Source organism: Stylophora pistillata, chromosome 13, assembly GCF_964205215.1.
Source record: "Stylophora pistillata chromosome 13, jaStyPist1.2, whole genome shotgun sequence".
Taxonomy (NCBI): Eukaryota; Metazoa; Cnidaria; class Anthozoa; order Scleractinia; family Pocilloporidae; genus Stylophora; species Stylophora pistillata.
Genome location: NC_142531.1, coordinates 1,008,488 through 1,025,980, shown reverse-complemented (window position 1 = coordinate 1,025,980; position 17,493 = coordinate 1,008,488). Strand labels below are relative to the sequence as shown.

At 37.8% G+C, this 17,493-nt stretch overlaps 2 protein-coding genes, 1 long non-coding RNA gene and 1 other non-coding gene across 7 annotated transcripts; 2 read left to right on the top strand and 2 right to left on the bottom strand.

Annotated features, from left to right (window-relative positions):
- Positions 1–83: 83 nt before the first annotated feature.
- Positions 84–2,572, bottom strand: LOC111336954 (mitochondrial ubiquitin ligase activator of NFKB 1). Its single transcript, XM_022943143.2, has 3 exons — positions 2,373–2,572; positions 1,852–2,066; positions 84–1,489 (listed from the first exon to the last, which is right to left on the bottom strand). Exons 1-3 carry the CDS (start codon positions 2,475–2,477, stop codon positions 793–795), a joined length of 1,017 nt encoding a protein of 338 aa, XP_022798878.1. The 5' UTR covers positions 2,478–2,572; the 3' UTR covers positions 84–792.
- A 74-nt stretch (positions 2,573–2,646) lies between these two features.
- Positions 2,647–2,758, top strand: Trnai-uau (transfer RNA isoleucine (anticodon UAU)). The gene is made up of 2 exons: positions 2,647–2,684; positions 2,723–2,758. It is a non-coding gene; the product is annotated as a tRNA-Ile (tRNA).
- Positions 2,759–3,344: 586 nt separating this feature from the next.
- LOC148717215 (uncharacterized) lies at positions 3,345–6,801 on the bottom strand. Its single transcript, XR_015994360.1, has 3 exons — positions 6,382–6,801; positions 4,194–5,910; positions 3,345–3,647 (listed from the first exon to the last, which is right to left on the bottom strand). It is a non-coding gene; the product is annotated as an uncharacterized LOC148717215 (long non-coding RNA).
- Positions 6,802–8,211: 1,410 nt separating this feature from the next.
- Positions 8,212–17,479, top strand: LOC111336949 (acid-sensing ion channel 3). Of its 4 annotated transcripts, none has more exons than XR_015994359.1 (9): positions 8,212–8,381; positions 12,603–13,260; positions 13,817–14,071; positions 14,253–14,406; positions 14,508–14,570; positions 14,862–15,036; positions 15,504–15,595; positions 16,149–16,721; positions 16,792–17,479. XR_015994359.1 is itself a non-coding variant. In XM_088742143.1 (9 exons), exons 3-9 carry the CDS (start codon positions 12,688–12,690, stop codon positions 16,289–16,291), a joined length of 1,455 nt encoding a protein of 484 aa, XP_088598269.1. In that variant the 5' UTR covers positions 8,212–8,381; positions 10,556–10,681; positions 12,603–12,687; the 3' UTR covers positions 16,292–17,479. The 4 variants fall into 4 exon arrangements, 3 of the variants coding, with proteins under 3 accessions (XP_088598269.1, XP_088598267.1, XP_088598268.1); XM_088742143.1 differs by adding an exon at positions 10,556–10,681 and having other exon boundaries at positions 16,149–17,479; XM_088742142.1 differs by lacking the exon at positions 8,212–8,381 and adding exons at positions 9,914–10,053; positions 10,556–10,681 and having other exon boundaries at positions 16,149–17,479.
- The last annotated feature ends 14 nt before the right edge of the window (positions 17,480–17,493 follow it).

The following is a 17,493-nucleotide window of genomic DNA, read 5'->3' as shown; positions in this document are numbered from 1 at the left end:
TTCATATCAGAGTGTCTGTGTTAGGATTATTTCTATGGGAGAAAATAAGACTAGTCTTGTCTCAAACCAGCTGAAAGGACATATTTCTAAAATCAATAAGTTTGTTCTTTTTATTAGTATGAAATAAACTTGACTCCAAGTGACTGTAAGAAATAAACAGAAGAGCAATACTATCACCATGAACCATGGCAAAAAGAAAGGAAATAAAAAGAATGTGATCATGATACTGTCAAAACTCTCATTTCTGTCACATCTAAATCACTGTTACAAATGCAAGTATTAAAAACTAAACCACATTACTCATTTTGTTCTATGAATTTACTCCTAACTTTCTAGACGTTACTAGCATACTTAGTGGTTTAAATTTTTTCTTGGTCTAAGATTTTTCAAACCAGTTTGTTTCTTAATTTTCCTTGTTTCAGAATGTCACATCAAATGAAAGAAAAATGGAAATCAAAATTAAACTGGTTAAAAAAAATTAAACTAAGAAAAAAATTGACTGACAACAATAACATGTACTTCATGCAATGCAAATGCTACATACAGATTCTCCTCATCTCTGCAAGCTTTCCATTAAAACTGTTTCCCCAATTTTTCTGTACATGAAGCCATTAAAAGTCATTTTAAGGCTAGTGTTGGACATTTTAGCAGAATGTGAAATCATTAAACCTACATGTAGGTTTAAACAAATTATGTTGAGTTTCAGAGTCTTAAGAAGGCAGTGAATAAACACTACGCAGTGGTTCTTACTTTGACATTACATTGATTTGGTAGAGGTAAGAACTTTCAGTTTCAACTATTGTATGTAGGAATCAACCTTGCAATAACACGACGACACACTGGGCAGTTGTTGACCCGCTGAGCACAGTCTATGCAACAACAGATGTGGCCACAGTCTAAAATAACAACATTACGCTGTCTGTCCATGCAAATAACACAGGCCTCTTGCTGATCTAATACTTCCCCCTCACCCAAAACATTCACTTCCTCTCTCATTCTCCTAATTAAGTCCAGTTCCACTTCCCTATCACGCCGTCTCTTGAAATAAAGAACCAGCGACACCAGGAACAGTATGCCACTTCCAAAAGCAAAGATGGCACTCAAGATTTTCCACACCTTCTTTCCTGACTGCAGCTGTCTCATGATTGCATCTAGTGTGAGTTGTGATAGATAATAAGTTAGACCAGACTTCGGGGGTCCAATCTTGATACCATCATCTGTCAGTGTGATTTCTCCAATCCCAGTGAGAGTTGTACCAACTGGTAACATCTCTTCAATTGTCTGGAATCCTTTGGTCTTATCACCACTGGCCCACTGTACTAAGGACTCTGCCACTGAGCTACTGACTGGTTCAAACTTGTCATGAATAACTTTGAGGGTAAGTTGTTCAGCCGACAATGGTTCCATGACTTTAACATTGTCACCATTACCAAACAGACAGAATGGAACTGAAGATGATGCTGAGCTGATAGTTCTCTCTATGTCATGCCTACAAGTGGATACAAAAAGGATCAATGTGTGTAACATAACTTGAACCCCAAATTAAGCATGCTCCCTGTATTAAGCACACATGGACAAAAATACTCTGCCTTTCTGTAGCCCTAACTTTTATCACAATATCTCGATACTTTGAGAGGAGTAACAATAGACTTTTTATGAAGTTAAAGACTTGTGTTTAGTTTATGTTATGATAATCAAAACTAATTCAACTATAATAGAACTCGATACATCAACAAGGGTTTTTTGAAGTTGTGTTGCACCAAAATATTAAGTATGTCATAATAGTAAAATTTTACAAGTACCGGTTTTATCATAATCATCATCATCATCACCATTAATATTGTTACCTACCACAGCCTTGTCGTTCGACTCCACTCACTCTTATGCTCTCGTGTTTTGACGCGCTGCATGACGCCAGTAACATCTGCAACACGAGAACTTCTGATCACTTCATTCGGTTTCTGAGGCTTTGTCTCTCCTCTGATAACGCCATAAGGTATTGAGCGGGTGTCAGAGGCCAAAAGCGCATTCCTCAGTTGTGAGCCAATTTCAACCTCTACTGCATTCTAAATAAAAACCAAATCATTCAAAAGCATTGCTGGTTATGCCCTTGTGTTTCAACAAGTTTCCCTGACAGTTTGCTGGTACCCATTTGCACTCCTGAGTGGAGAGAGACACTGTCGGAGTAAAGTGTTTTGCCCAAGAACACAACAAAATTACCCACTAGCCAAGATTAAAAAAAGACCTTTGGATATGGGGTCCAGGGTGTCAGCCAAATAGGATATTTATTCTCATGATCTACATTGAAGCACGTCGAAAAATCCCAAACGAAAGCGGTTTTAGTTATTAACAGTAACAGAACACGCACAAACCTGCAAGCTTCGTATGGAACCTTCCCTGTTTTTGTACACTCCATAGAATATAGCTGATACAGCAGCGCTTCCTAAACCAGCGTACAAGTAGAAGTAATCTGACATTGTAAATTTAGATGTCTCTCTCTGGGATGGCTTTCAGAAGTTCACAACTCAGAATAGCACATCCGCCATATTTTCTCAAGGTTAGGTACCAGGGCTGCCCAAGTTTTGAGTTTCCGGCAGAGGGGAGTTTGTAATAAGTATTTAAACTATACCCTCCCCACCAACCCAAGCTCCCGTAGCACAGTCGGTTAGAGCGTCGTACTTATATGCAGTTACTGGCGTTATCCGCCGAGGGTGCTGAAGTAATGCGAAGGTCGGGGGTTCGAGCCCCCCCGGGAGCATGGGGCATTTTTTTTTTTTTTCCCGCATATCTTTTTCTTCTCAAGTACAAGTCGAAGTAGTTCTTAGCTAATACATCCTTGGATTTTTTTTCAAATTCGACGAGTAACTTCAAAGTTAGACATGTTTGAGCGTTTGACATTTCTGAACTAACATCTGATTTTCTGATCTACCATTTGATTTTCCCTTCAGTAGTATTTTGATGAAAATTTCTAACTGCCCGGCATTTATTCTCTTTGAGACCATGGTAAGCGGTACACTCTTCATAATTTTATTATCGAACTCATACCTCGCGTTAATTCAGTCATTTTCTTCACTGTTGCAATGTCTTTTGTGATCCGATGGAATCTTTCTCCCCTCCTCTTTTGCTTTGATATCACCAATGTAATTAATTTCATGTTTTTCTTTCCTAATTACTCGACAAAATCATTTGTCTCTAAGTGGACATTTCAGTTTTACGACTGAAAACATGCTACCATGGTGGCTCTTTCAAATAATTTCACGGTATAAGAGCAGTCATCCTGGGCGCTAGAAGATGTTAAAATTATGTTAATCAAGAGATTACCTGGACACAAGGAATGAAAATCGTTCGCATAATATTTTTTATTACCAGAGTAACCTGAAAATAAAGAAGGGTCACATTTTTCTGGGCTATGATATTAACAAATACAACAAGAAAAGTTTTATAATTCACTGTCGAGGTACGACTTTGCTCGGTGACGGCTCAGCTCAGTCAGTGTTGTAGTTTCGTTCAAGAACTGCAGCTCTTCGCGGAGTGTTCAAGGTGTCGAAAAGCTTGTAAAGTGCGTTCGCATCATTGGATCTTGTTTTCTTTTCAAGTGGAACATCGGCCAATTCTTTCAATTCCTTTACCGCGGCTTTTAAGGGTTCCTAAAACAAGTCACGAAAAAGCAAGTGAAACAATTACTTCTTGACGATCTTTCAAGCCTGCTAATTGTTCGAATACAATATGGTTAGCTTTTGACTAAAAAATCTCAGCGAAAAGGGTCGGTTAGGCCTGGATTTGAAGATTCTCCCCTCAACTAAGAATATACACAGGTTGAAATTTATCAGTTTGTAATATATAGTTTCGCCAGAGCCTTAGAGTCCAGAAATAACTGAGAGAAAAATAACTTTTTAGCAGGTCAAGCTCACGGAGATCAGAATAATCGAATCAAACACATCTAACTCTATAGATAAACTATTTGTAACAGCACATTGTAAACAGATAGTTACCATTATCGAAACATGCGTAATATCGACGAAATGTTCAGTACAGTCAAGAATTCTGTCTGCTTGCCGAGGCCATAGTTCAACATGAACTCCTTTCTTTGCATAACAGGGTCTGGACGCAGCCCCACCCATTGACTTTTTCTAGTTATTTATGATTTCACAGTTTTATAACGCTAATAGTAAACAACCTTGAAACAATCATACCTTGCTGTATGCTGCTGAATCAGAGACGATCGAGCGGCCACTTAAAAAATTATGAGTCAGTTGCCCACATATAAACTGAACCTGAAGTACTACAAGAAAACAACACACTAACCAGCTAAAGGACAATTTTAGACCACAACACATTTCTAGATCTTCACACAACGAACTCGTAAATCTGTTTGAAAGCTTCTAAGATGCGATCCTCTTTAAATCCACACGCATACATTAGATATACAAACGTTAAACTGATACAAACATGTCAACAATATAACACAGTAAGATACGGACGGAAGTTTTCATCGAGAAAAAGAAACATGGTGAGTTTCATTTCCCCACGTTGCCTTTAAATTGAAATAATTTTCTGTTCCTGTTTCCTTCCTCTTTCCTTTCAAATGCTGTTGCGTCTCAATAAGACATCGACAAACGAAATTGATCGAAAGAGAGTGGAACTAAATAAATCAAATGATTTAAGTATGAAATAGCGGTTATGTAACAATTAATCCGCGCGAAAGTGACAAAAGCTGCGAAAATTCTACGTCCGTAAATTTTCTCTACAAAACTAGGCACTGCATTTAAACCTGTGTAAATTCGATCGACAGTCTTAAAAATTACAGGTAGGAAAAAAAAGTGTATATTCATATCTACCATCCAGGCTTCATAATTGTTTGCTACTCACCATTTATAAAATTAATCTTTGAGAATTGACCTTAATATTTCCTTATTTGTCTAATTGTAGAACTGAATCTGGAGCAAGGTCTAGTCGTACTTCCTTAAATATTTCATCAAAAAGTTACAGAAGAGTAATATAATTTTCCAGAGAGTAGATGAGGCCCACTAGTGGACATAGACGTGACATTTACAGTCTGCTGACTTGGGTGTTAATGTGGTAATATGGGACGAAATATTGCGTATTCATTTTATTTCATTTTATTTTATTTTTTCCACTACACATAGTAGTAAGTTAAGAGACAAAATATCACCTGATCATAATCATCCCACACTGATATTTATGTCACATTTAAGGTGGGGGGGGGGTGATCAAGGCTGTTTTAATATCGACGGAAACCAACCCATCCCCTCCCATAAACAGCCAGGCATACAGTTATAAATCTTCAAATAACTGCAGAGTTTCAAAGATTGGTAGAAGACTTAAGACATTTTTAAAGACATTTTTGTTGCATTGAGGGAGGGGGGACGAGCAAGGCTGTTACGTTTCACTATCGAAGGAAACCAACCCCCCCCCCCCCCCATCCCTTATAACCAAACAGGCACACAATTTTAAATCATAAAATAATTGTAGAGTTTCAAAGATTGTTGGAAGATTCAATGGAAGTCGTGGGATAGGCTGACCAATTCTTATCTGCTTATCAGTGTTGAACTGAACTGACCCTGTTGTAAAAACCAACTGACCGTGATTTCACTGTAATTTAACATTTTATTTCTCTTTTCAATCAGTCTTTACTGCAATAACTATAATTATTAATAATTATTATCGGTTTCAAGAAAGTACTCTGTGGATTACAATCTTCCTAACTTGTGGAATTTAGTTCTCATCATCAGCATCTCTTGCGAGGTTTCTTCCATTAGAAACACTGTTGTAATAATTGTGCAGAGCTTTTCCTCGGCGGTCGACTGTTCTCGCCTCATATTCTCCAGGGGTCCTCTGATTTTTGTTCATGGAATCTGTGCCTCTCTTTTCGTCATTTCCTACAGTATTCTAAACGATGAAATTAAGGTGTTACTTTTGGCACAACAATTCCATGCGTTGAATGTGCGATCTTTCAGGAATAGGTAATGAAACAGACAACCATAAAAAAATGCCATCTTCCTCTACTCTCTCCGAAAAAAGTAAAAAACAGAAAAAACAAAAAAAACAAAAACAAAAACAAAACAAAACAAAACAATCGGGAAATGATATATTAGGGTCAGATTCTAGAGGAATGAGAAAATTCTGGAAAAATATGTCAGGAATGGACTTGAAGTTCTCCAATCCAGAATTCACCTTTTACTCCTTGGAATTTGGGTTGAAGTGAAGCGATTCCTTGCATACTTTATGTTGTTTGGAGTAGCTGGTCTGAAGGATTTGCCACAAAAATTAACATTTCATGGGCACGGAAGGAATTCATTGAACAAGAGAAAATCCAATTAGCGTCAAAGTATGTTAGTACTTAAAAGTTTGTAAACTTACCTTACGGGCGAAAGATCGCAGAATGAAACTTCGTCCCGGCGGTTTGATGGCGCTTAACTGACACAGTGCAAGTTGAAAACTAAGGCAAAAAACAACCATCAAGCAGACTAGAGACTTCTTCATGTTTCCTTCGTCTTACAAATGAAAATTTAGTTTAAAACCTGACCTCTGCTTTCAAGCGGTTCGAATGTTGAAACTATTTCAAGTACTCCTTATATATACTGGGAAATTCTATACGATGGCATATCACCCAACATGGTTATAAGTTTGGTAGTTCAACTGAATACAATAAAATTACGGGCGCGGGGCAAGGTAAGAAAGCTGAGCCCCATGTGAGCAGGATTCGAACCGCTTATCTTCCGATTTCGCTATCGGATGCCCAACCAACTGAGCCAGCAAAAGGTGTCCGTGAGTTCGTAAGAACTGAATAGATTTGTGACCTTCCATTCACATGTCAACAGACTGACCCTTTATTGAAGTTGAGTTTAATAGTTTTTATTAGTCGACCACGTCGAGATTTGTTCCTGCGTTTTCCGTTTCTCAGGGGTTATTGTTTAGAGTGCTATTTTAGACACTTCAAATTAAAATTTTACAAAGCGCTCCATGGGTCCAGAACGCGGAAACTACTTTCTGGAGGCTTTTGTTCTGATTTAATGGGATAAGGTAACAGAAACACGGGGATATAATTAAAATAATCAAAACCGGAGATTCTCTCACAAAAGATATTAAAGAGAAAGGTGTTGAGGCAAAACAATTCTGTGTTGATCTTTCAATCGATGATCGCCGGATGTCTCGATCGCGTTGGAAGCAGATGAAATAGAATTGTAGCGACCATGTGAGAGTTAAGAAAGTATGGCAGCTTAGGGAGCTCAGCTTAACATCCGGCGCGTTAAAAATAGGTCTGTATTTCGGACACTTCAGAATAACACTTAACTTACATATTTTAGCTGGGACAAGTTATGTGTAAAGCTGACTAAATCTGCGATAAAAGAAGAGTTCGCAAAGAAAATAAATGTGGTGGGCTTCTATCGAAAGTCAGAGAAAATACAACGGGTGTTTACTGCTATTAGGCTACATTTTCAACACCTAGACCTGTACCTGGTTGTTATAAGGGCATACACGACATGCTTTCCTGACCAGTATTCCAGAGACGCAACTGAGGAGGGAAACAGAAATCAAAGCTCCCTTATATGGCAAATCAATAAGATAATTTTAACAAACTACCCACAACAAAACCTTTAAAAAATAGATGAAGTTGGTAACAGAACAATTTTCAAGACTTTCAAATAAGATGTTGTACCAAGTGCTTTCGCGTGAAAATTGTGCAAGGCATTTGGCGCATTTTACCGAAGCACAAGGGCAGCCGGACTAGCTCGAGAGTTAAATAACCTTCAGTCGCACAATGATTAGAGTTCTAAGGCCGAGAACACTGGACATGAGCTTTGGGTTCAACGAAGACTTTGAGCTACTCAACACAAAAATGACCAAAATTTTCTTTTTGATCATCGCACATGTTGCCGTATGCTCACGTGACATTCGCGTGGTCGAGTAATCGTCGTCGTTGTTGTGAGCAGCCTGAAGTCTCCTCAGTCTGTTTTCAAACCTCTCCTACCCCTTCACAGGAAACTAATCGCACATGATGTAGGTTACGCCATTTCCACAGATTGTAGCTATTATGGGGCCGAGAAGGTATAGTGTTGATGTCGATTGGTATAATTTCATTCAATTCACGAACGATTATGTAGTTGCCACAACATTTCATAATTTGATTAATAATTGATACATTATTTACAGGGTCAGCGGGTGAGCTGGCTTGTTTTGAATTTTCTCTCTGTTGACGAAACAGTTTCAATACGGTCTGCTCTAGAACCTATGGCTGATTGGTTTAGTTGCGCGAAAACAAAGGAACCGAAGGCTTACAACTTGTAAGCGTGTCCAGCACTGTGCTCATTCGATAGACTGCAAAGCGTCCGACACAAAGTTACGGCAGTGGATGAGATGTGAGTGCTTTAATCACTGTTTAAAATAAGAACTCCTCTCGAAATTGCCAAACACCTCCTTCTCTTCTTCCCCAATTGAAAACACTCCCTCACACACTCAAGCTACGTGCCACGGTTAGAACAGAACGACCTAACTTAAATAACTGTAGTTGTTACATCCTTGCTAAGCACAGTTTCACGGTGTTAGAGCTCCACAGATACAATCTCCTTCAAGATGTGATTTCTCCTCGACTACCAATCATACCACTCGGTGAAAAAGAGCTCCTTAGTCTTCGAAAAACACTGGCTTTACTCGCGAACAGTAGAAAAAACCTTTCTTTTCTTTATCGCTTAATGTTGTTGCCAGAAAACGATAAGTTTAGCTCCGGCAACATGAAATCAATAGTAAGAACTATGATAAAAATTATAACTATTTTCTAGCCCCACAAAATGTTATTGATTGTGTTTACTGAATGATAACTTTGTATTACTTGTAGCATTAATTAGATCATTTTTCGGTTTTGAGTCAACTGGTTTTGACCCATATATCACTCTCTATCAGTTACGTGCTATTAAAAGCTTAAAAATGTCAAGAGAACTTGTTTTTAGTTCGTTTGTCATATGTTACTAGGTAATTAATTTCTGTTTTTGATATATGGTGTGTAACATTCGTAACAAATGATTAAAACTAAAAATCAGCTCATTTTTCATTAAAATTTGTCAAAGTTAAATGCTCTAAGAAGAAAATTAATCTGTGTAATCCAGCATCTCCGATCCAGTTATTTAATTTGAAGTGACAACGCCAAATTGCTTTGGCCTAAGGGAAGTGTTTACGACAAAACGCAATCTATTTCGCTTGGCACGATTTTCTCAGCGACTGAAAGCTTTCAAAATATTTCACTCGTCTATCCGTAATGTGTCCGGGAAAGTCATTCGATTTTCTTTGTTATTGAGTTTTTGTGAATCAATTGAAGGCTGTAGTTGCATCACTTTTAATTTGATTCAAACAGTATTTTATTTACTCCCTGTAAAAAAGGTGATATCAAGACTCTTAATTTAAGGGGGAGCAATTATGACAAAAGACAGTTGCTTACGTAAGTTTGATAGCTTTTTAAAACAGCACGCGAAAAAACCGTTGAGCATTTGAAAAAAAAATTATTAATACCTGTTTGCTAAAATAGAATTAACAAACTAAAATGGAACCAGGGAAAGAGATCATTTTTCCAATCAAATTAACGATTCGACTGACTTTAATTTGTTCTTTAATAATTCGACAACCCGTCCATTCTTAATTTTTTAAAAATGGGGGCGAAAGACAGTTAGAGAGAATTGTTTACACTGTTAGTGAAACCTAGAAAAAGTGGAACTGCTACAAGATAGCCTTAGACCCGTTGCTAAAAGCTCAATTTTCGTCTGACTTCATCATCCACTTATATGTCCTAAAATTCATTTTATTGTAGCGTTCATTTCGTGGTAGGTTTTGGCTCATAAGAACTGTAAACAATTTCTCTAGACAGGTGTGAGAACAAAAGCACAGCAGTCGTTAGCAAATACAACTACGAACAGTATTAATTACAAATTTCGCACAAGCAAACTAAATTTCAATGCGATGGATATCTGTTAAATTTGCACAACTCAAACTTGTCCGGGACGACTCCTTGGCGACTGGTCCTTTATTTGACAGATTTACAGGGTAAGAAATCATCAAGTTCTATAAAAAAATGTTTTTGTTTGTTATAAAATCACTATTTTGAATCATAATTATTAAGTCGTGAGGCAAAAGACAACGACAACTTCGTTTTTCCGACATCGAAACACCAAAAGGAAGGTTCGTTTTCGTAATTCAGTAACCAAAACCATTCCCAGCCATTGCCGCCTTGATTCATGATGCGTTACATTATCCAATTTCTAGACGTGAGTCAACTGAAAAATGTACCAAGCTGTAGTATACTCACCGAAAACCCTTCAGTTCGTCAGAAATTCGTAGAACACCGCCATGCTCAGTAGCGCTACACTGCTTTTTCTCTTTCGCAGTGAAATGCTTGGGTGAACATGATGTTTGTCAGTTTTCTATGTTTCTTACTGATTATATATTTTTATGCGTAAGGTTTCTTCGCATACAGAGGTAGTTTTGTGAAGTTCGTGATCAATTCTACAGTTAAATTAAATTATTTATGCTCATGGTAATTTCGCAGGTTTTATCCGGCACAGTTTGGTGTGTTCACCACTTAAGTAACAGCAACCGATAAATGGATATTCTGGAGAGATACTTTTCTCGACAGTTCTGATTTTCTACCTGTGATATACCGACAACCGTTAAGGTAAAATATAGTTATGCAATTTTAGACCATTTTCTTTGAAATTACACCTTAAATACCAAAAAGCATTCCATTCTCGCAGGGTATGAGACAAGCACGAATTACAGTTTACATTTCTCTACTGGTGCATTTTTATTATGCCATGAAGTCGTTTAATCCATCCTTTGTTGAGAATTTTAATAATGTTCCCGCCCTACAGAGTGGCTATTGTTTTTAGAGTTAATCTATTAGACTCAAGCCTGAAGGTAGCACACAGGGACTTGAAAAACTTCAAGTTCAAAAGTTTACAACATGCGGAATAGCCATGGTAGCGAAATACAGGGAATATTTATCAGATGATAGAAAAAAGAAAGGTTTTGAAAATTGAAGCCATGGCAACAGGCACGTTATGTTATTTGTAAACACCACATCTTTGAAAATAGAAAATTAATTCACTGACAAATTGATAAAAAATTAACGGATTTGATGCTCTAACTGAACTGTCTCAGCAAGACAGATTTATCAATATTTCCCAACCGCTGGGTTCTCATACATAGTCATATCTTTTATGAACAAATGTTTGAGAATTCAAATCAGAGAAATGGGAGAATTTGTTTGTTTTGAAGAAAATATTTTCCAGAAATATTTGGCCATAAAGGTGTAAAAACAATCATGATCAAAGGGTTGGTTGATTGCAGAGAAAATCATATGAAAATTTAATGCAAAAACATTTTCAAGAGTGGGTTGCGATTCCGCGGGCTTTGCAAGTGGTTGCCAAATATGGCATATCTCTTATTAATTCAAATACGATGGCATCAGGAGTCGATTTATTGAACAAATAGTCGTTTTTCATTTGTGAAATAAGACAAATTCCATAGTTTGCCAAGACTTGGCTTCAGCCGGGGAGATTTTCTCTGTAAAATGGCTATAGTGTAAAACATTTACTGAAATCCAAAGAAAAATGATGCTAAATGGAAGTGAGAAAAGGGATCACCATCACTGACGGTCCATTCAATTCTCGCCAGGAAAAAACAAATTATATGTCTAATGACCCCTTAATAGCCCCACATTTTATTTACTTTCTGAATGCTAATATGGGAGTGTTATCGGTAAAAAACACGAACATGAAAACTTCAAGCTATGAAACTGTTATCTTCCGGTGGATGAAATTTAATCGTCATCTGCCATACAATGGTTGGACATTTTGTACCTGTGACGGCTTTTTCAAAAAACACGGCTAACTGGACAACAAGCTATCAGCAAGACTCCCTGACTTAACTGTTATGTTGCTTGGGAATTAAATATGAGTTATGCCATTAATTTAGATGATCATCAAAAAGGCTTTAGACACTGCGAGATCTCCACTATTGGCGAAGATCTATTATATTATTGTTGATGTCTTCCCCTCACGAATTAAACCGACTTCATTAGAATAAACAATTGCGTGTTTGGAAAAGGCCAGTAATTACCTCAAAGCTCCGATCTCTGACGACAAAAATGGGGAGAGCAGCATAAAAGACGCTAGTGTTTTGGTAAAAGAATCACTTACTTTAGTATAATACTAGTTGCTTCGCTCTCTCTGTTGTGCGTGGTGCCTCATTAAATGAAGCAGAAATTACTTTTCAATAACAGCTAACGAGTTATTATACCAAGGTATTACAATTTGCACTTTAGTGGTTGATAGTGTTGTAATTGCGAGGTGATAAATACATGTAAAACTAAGCTTTTACAATAAGAGCCGCGACGAAGAAGTCAGAGTGTCAAAACTACTAGTAGACTAACAGAGGTACTTTAGGAGGAATAACGTAAGAAGCTTCTGTAAGAAAAAATCTTCTAATTCTACGATGATCTTTTTTTTACCATGATCAATCGCAAATATTTGCAAGTCTTCCACTGGCGCATATTTATTTCAGACGATTGACTTTGTTTTTAATATACTTTTCAGGACAGACAGAATTTCTGAAGCGACAAGTTCCAAAAGAGATATTCTCGAATATCAAAACCACCAAGACAAAAAATCCAGTGAAACTATGGAAATGGAGGAATTAAAGGCAATTCGAGAGAAAAGAGAGAACTGCATGAAAGAAGTAAAAGACGCGTGGAAATCAGAAACAGGTGAAGCTACGCGTGTTATCAAAGACTTCAGTGGGTACACCACCCTACACGGGTTTCATTTTGTCCTTGACTCTGCCTCCCGAATACGAAGGATTATTTGGATCACATTGATTTCCCTCGGCATATGCGCACTCTTCTTCCAGTTTCGAGACAACTGGCGTAAATTACAGAGCTATGAAAGCGTCATTGGCAAAGATATTGATCATGCCGAGAAGCTGTTGTTCCCTGCAATTACTATTTGCAACCAGAATATGATGCGCAAAAGTAAAATTTGGGGAACAGACGCGCAAACATTTCTAGACCAACAAGATCAAGTGAAGTTGCATATCTTTGGAAATAAACTATTGGAACAAGAGACGAGCCCTGACTTCGATCCTGGGGAGAGTGTGATGAAAAACGGTCACAACCTGTCTGAGATGATGAAAGACTGTAAATGGAAAAATCAGCCATGCGCTCCTGCTAACTTCTCCTCGTTTATTTCTTTCATGGTGAGGTTTACAAACTTTGTTATGACATACTTTACATACTTTGTTGCCACCTCCCCGTTGGGGAGCCATCTACTCTCTAAGTGAGCAGCAGTGAAGTGTCACTAACATTCGGCAATAGTACATCAACGGTTGGTAAATTTTTCGTATGTACTTAAAATAAAATGCCGACGATGACGATGATGATATACACCACTTGCAGGATAGATTAAAAATGAGGTCCATACTTATCTGTGATCTAAAACTTTGACAGTTGTTTCTCTGTTTTTCGATCCGCAAAACAACAAAGGCGAAGAGGGTAAAAAAAAAAGCAGCTTTCACAGATTCAAAACGAATTTGTTCTGGATCGGTCAGTTTTTCTTAAGACTGAGAAAATGCAAGGATTTTAAACCTCCAACTGGTATAAATCTAATGAGATATAGATCGAAGCAGATGTTACTTAGTTTGCTCTTGTTGCCAATCGAGAAAAATGGAGTGTATCGTTGAAGAAGGGAGAGGAAATATAAGAAAACAAGATAGACTTTTTCACTTTGTATAAAAATAATTTTTCTGCCTGCAGCGTGGGGTGTGCTACACGTTTAACTCTGATCGGCGTGGTCACCAAAAGCTTTATGTGACAACATCAGGAAAAATCCAAGCCTTGTCACTTTACTTGGATGCGCAACCCGAAGAGTATTACGGACCATACAGCTACGATGCGACAGGTTTTAAGATTATGATTCACGATCAGAAGGACTTGTATCCAAACATTGAAGACCTTGCTTTGGACATTACTCCAGGGTTTACCACAAACATACGCGTGCGCAGAAGCAAGGTTTGTACAACCAAGTTCTTTGTGGAGAGTACTAGGCCCTCTTTATCTTTCAGACATGTCACTAGGCTAGACCATATGTTGCCCGAGTCCTGTTTCTTTCATATCGCAAGGATTAGCGATGCCCAACATGAGCAATGTACTTTAATGTATAACGATTTCATTAATTTATTTGTCATTTAAGATGGTGAGTCTCCCTGCGCCATTTAAATCCGCCTGCAGCGAGAAGAGCTTGGCAGCTTTCAAAGTGTACTCACAGTACGCATGTCTATTAGAGTGTTACACTAACATAACCCTCGAAGTGTGTGGCTGTCGGCTGCTGTCTATGCCTTCATTTGGTAAGCAATATGCTGTTTAAGATGATACAAATACACACAGATCAAGGAGTCAATCAGATAAGAAGATAAAGTTTAAGTTAAAAATGTTAATATTCCAACAGATGAGAACAAAACGAGATATTGCTCCGCGAAGGAAATCTTTACCTGCGTGTTCCCAAAATATGGTAGGTGTAAGCTTTTGACACAACGAAACACATTTTCCCATTCGTACAAATGCATGTGTCAATCACTCTTTCACTAACTCAGAGGTAAACAATCAACATCTTTACAAAACGTATCATTATCTTTATCGCATTATTAGAGCATTATCGCCACTCTTTCCAAAGTAGTGCCACAACTCTGGTGTGAAAGTTGAAAAAAAAAATTAAAATTTAGCCAGGTTAAGATGACCTCCCATGTGGCTATCCCAATAGACCGTGTAGGGATGCTAAAATTTCTCTTACTTCTCTGTTTAGGTAAATTTAATCCAAGCAGTTGTGCCTGCCCGGCACCATGTACGGAGATACGCTATCATGTTCAGGCCTCCATGGCGTACGCTCCGTCAAATCACTTATGGGACACAATATTTCCAATGTACAACATGTCAAGTAATGACACAGAGAAAGTTGTTGAGTTCCAGAACTACATCAGGTAAAAAACGCTAAGTCACACCCCCACTTTTAGAAGTCCCAAAATCAAGAATGTTGAATATCACAAAACATAATTAGATACCTGTACTCCTACGATACCTGAGGGGTCCTTTTTGTCTTAGTGTTTGGGATACAGCACGAGCTTCTTCACTAAAGAGACTTTTTTCCACGACTTTATAAAGACTTCTTACGAATGAAATTGTTATCAATAGAATAAGAAAGATGGTAAAGTTTGATATCTTCCCACGAGCGTAAGAATCGAATCCCTAACTTTCGAATTCTGCGCTCCGATGCTCTATCACTGAGCTACAGAGAACTCTGCGGTAATTTATATGATCTGGACGTGAAGTCGAACAATTCAGGTGTCCAGTACTGAACGCTGTACGTTGTTCTTTTTGAGCTTTAGTACTATACGACGAATTTATTTGACTACTCCTCTAGATTTTTTTTGTATCGTTGCATTGGTAGGCAAAGAATGGCCCAAGTGAACATTTATTACGAAAGTCTGGACACAGAAGTCACGGAGGAGAAACCTGCGTATGATTTCAATGCTTTTGGATGTGAGTACTGTTTTTGGTCAAGTTCTTACCTCTAAAATACCTCAGTTTATTTGGCGATAAAGTTTGGTGAAGGAATACGTTGGTAGCGTCTTCCTTACAGAGCTTACAGCAAGTGCACTAGGAGCGTTTATTGACTTGTATTACAATCCATTAAAGCACGACTTGCGCCGTGAATTGCCGGGGAATAATATCTGTATCATTGACCTTTATATAGTAGAAACTAAAAATTATGAGAAACATTCCATTTCTTAACGTACAGATGACCATATTAAAGATAGATCTAGCGAGGCCTAAAAGCGGAGCTCCGGATGGGAAATGCTTCATTAGTTTTCCTTCAGCCCGTGTTGTGCCAGCAGCTTGTCGCGCACACAAACACAAAACGCATAAACATCACGTAACAGCCAAATTTTAAGGGTTTGGTTCACAGACTGGCATATTTTCTTGGCCAGGGGCCTCCGCGGCTATAGAGGAGCGTAAGAATCGACTATAGAGGAGCGTAGAGGAACATTATTAAGTATTTTGGATGATTGTTGTTTTCTCTTTTCCTCTCTAGCGGACGTAGGAGGTAACATGGGATTATTTCTCGGCTGTAGTCTGTTGACTTTGTGTGAATTCGTTGATCTGATTGTGATCATGTGTCTTCGTTGCTGGCGGAAGAGGAACACCGTAGATCTCAAGGCGGATCCATATCAATAAAAAATTACTTGAGTATTCAAAACTGTAAATGTGAAGCAGGTAGTTAATATTCGCGCTTATGGAATGAAAAAAATGATCAGAATACGCAAACCCAAATCAGTTCAGCCTACTATGATTATGCTCTTTGAGTCTCTCTATACCGTCTGCGCGCTAAAAAAGGTTGTCCATGTGGGGCAATGTTGCTGTGCATCTGTTCAGAAATAGATTGCAGATGACGTCAAAATGTGCTAAGGACAAAAAAGGAGCACACAAAGCGCAGCCGAGTGTCTCACTTCTCTGATCTATGACTGAACAGACGCACAGCAACATGGAATCAATTTGTTTTATATTATAAAAAGGCAAAATGTTGTTTATGTCCCGTCCTCCAATAGATCATAGTAAGAGCCAATCAAAAGGTGTGCAATAGATCATAGTAAGAGCCAATCAAAAGGTGTGCAATAGATCATAGTAAGAGCCAATCAAAACGTGTGCAATAGATCATAGTAAGAGCCAATCAAAAGGTGTGCATGATTCAGTTTATTATATGAATATTGTAACTAGAGAAAGCCCCCTAACATTTAAAAATTCATTAATTTCTGCCAGCGTGACTGAAAATAGGGGTTGAATTTAGAAAAACTAGACTAAAAAGCTTGTGCTTTGCAGATCAGCTTATAAATATCTATAGTGGCTAAAATCTCTGGATTTATTTGAGAAATCAATTTTGATTCTATGTGGTGTGCTGGGTTCAGAAGTCGTTAAACTCATAGGGAATGGGAAGCCTTCATAATACAATCGTTTTCAACATTTTGGAGTTTCTTTTAAAATTAATAAAAACTGGAAAATAGAGAATAAGCGACTATAAACAGACTGATACATACTAAACGTTTCAGTTAGTAGGGTATTTCAAATCCGATTTCATGATTGGACTGTTGTTTAAATTTACCTTTTCTCTGCCAATCACGCATAATGTTGAAGGTTTGTCCGAGGTAACTTTAAACTCGCCCCAATATCAAAGTAGAAGACCGAACACATCGTTAAAAATAATTACGGTAAAAAAGATGATTGTTTTCGTGTTTTGGACCAAAAAAGTTAAAAGTACATGTTTTCACCTGCATAGCGTTTGATGAAATTCTATGCCTTGAGTTTAAAGTTAGTCACTCCGATTAATTCAGCGCTGTATCAAATAAAAATCCCGTTTATCACTTTGGATACCTCTTGTGTAT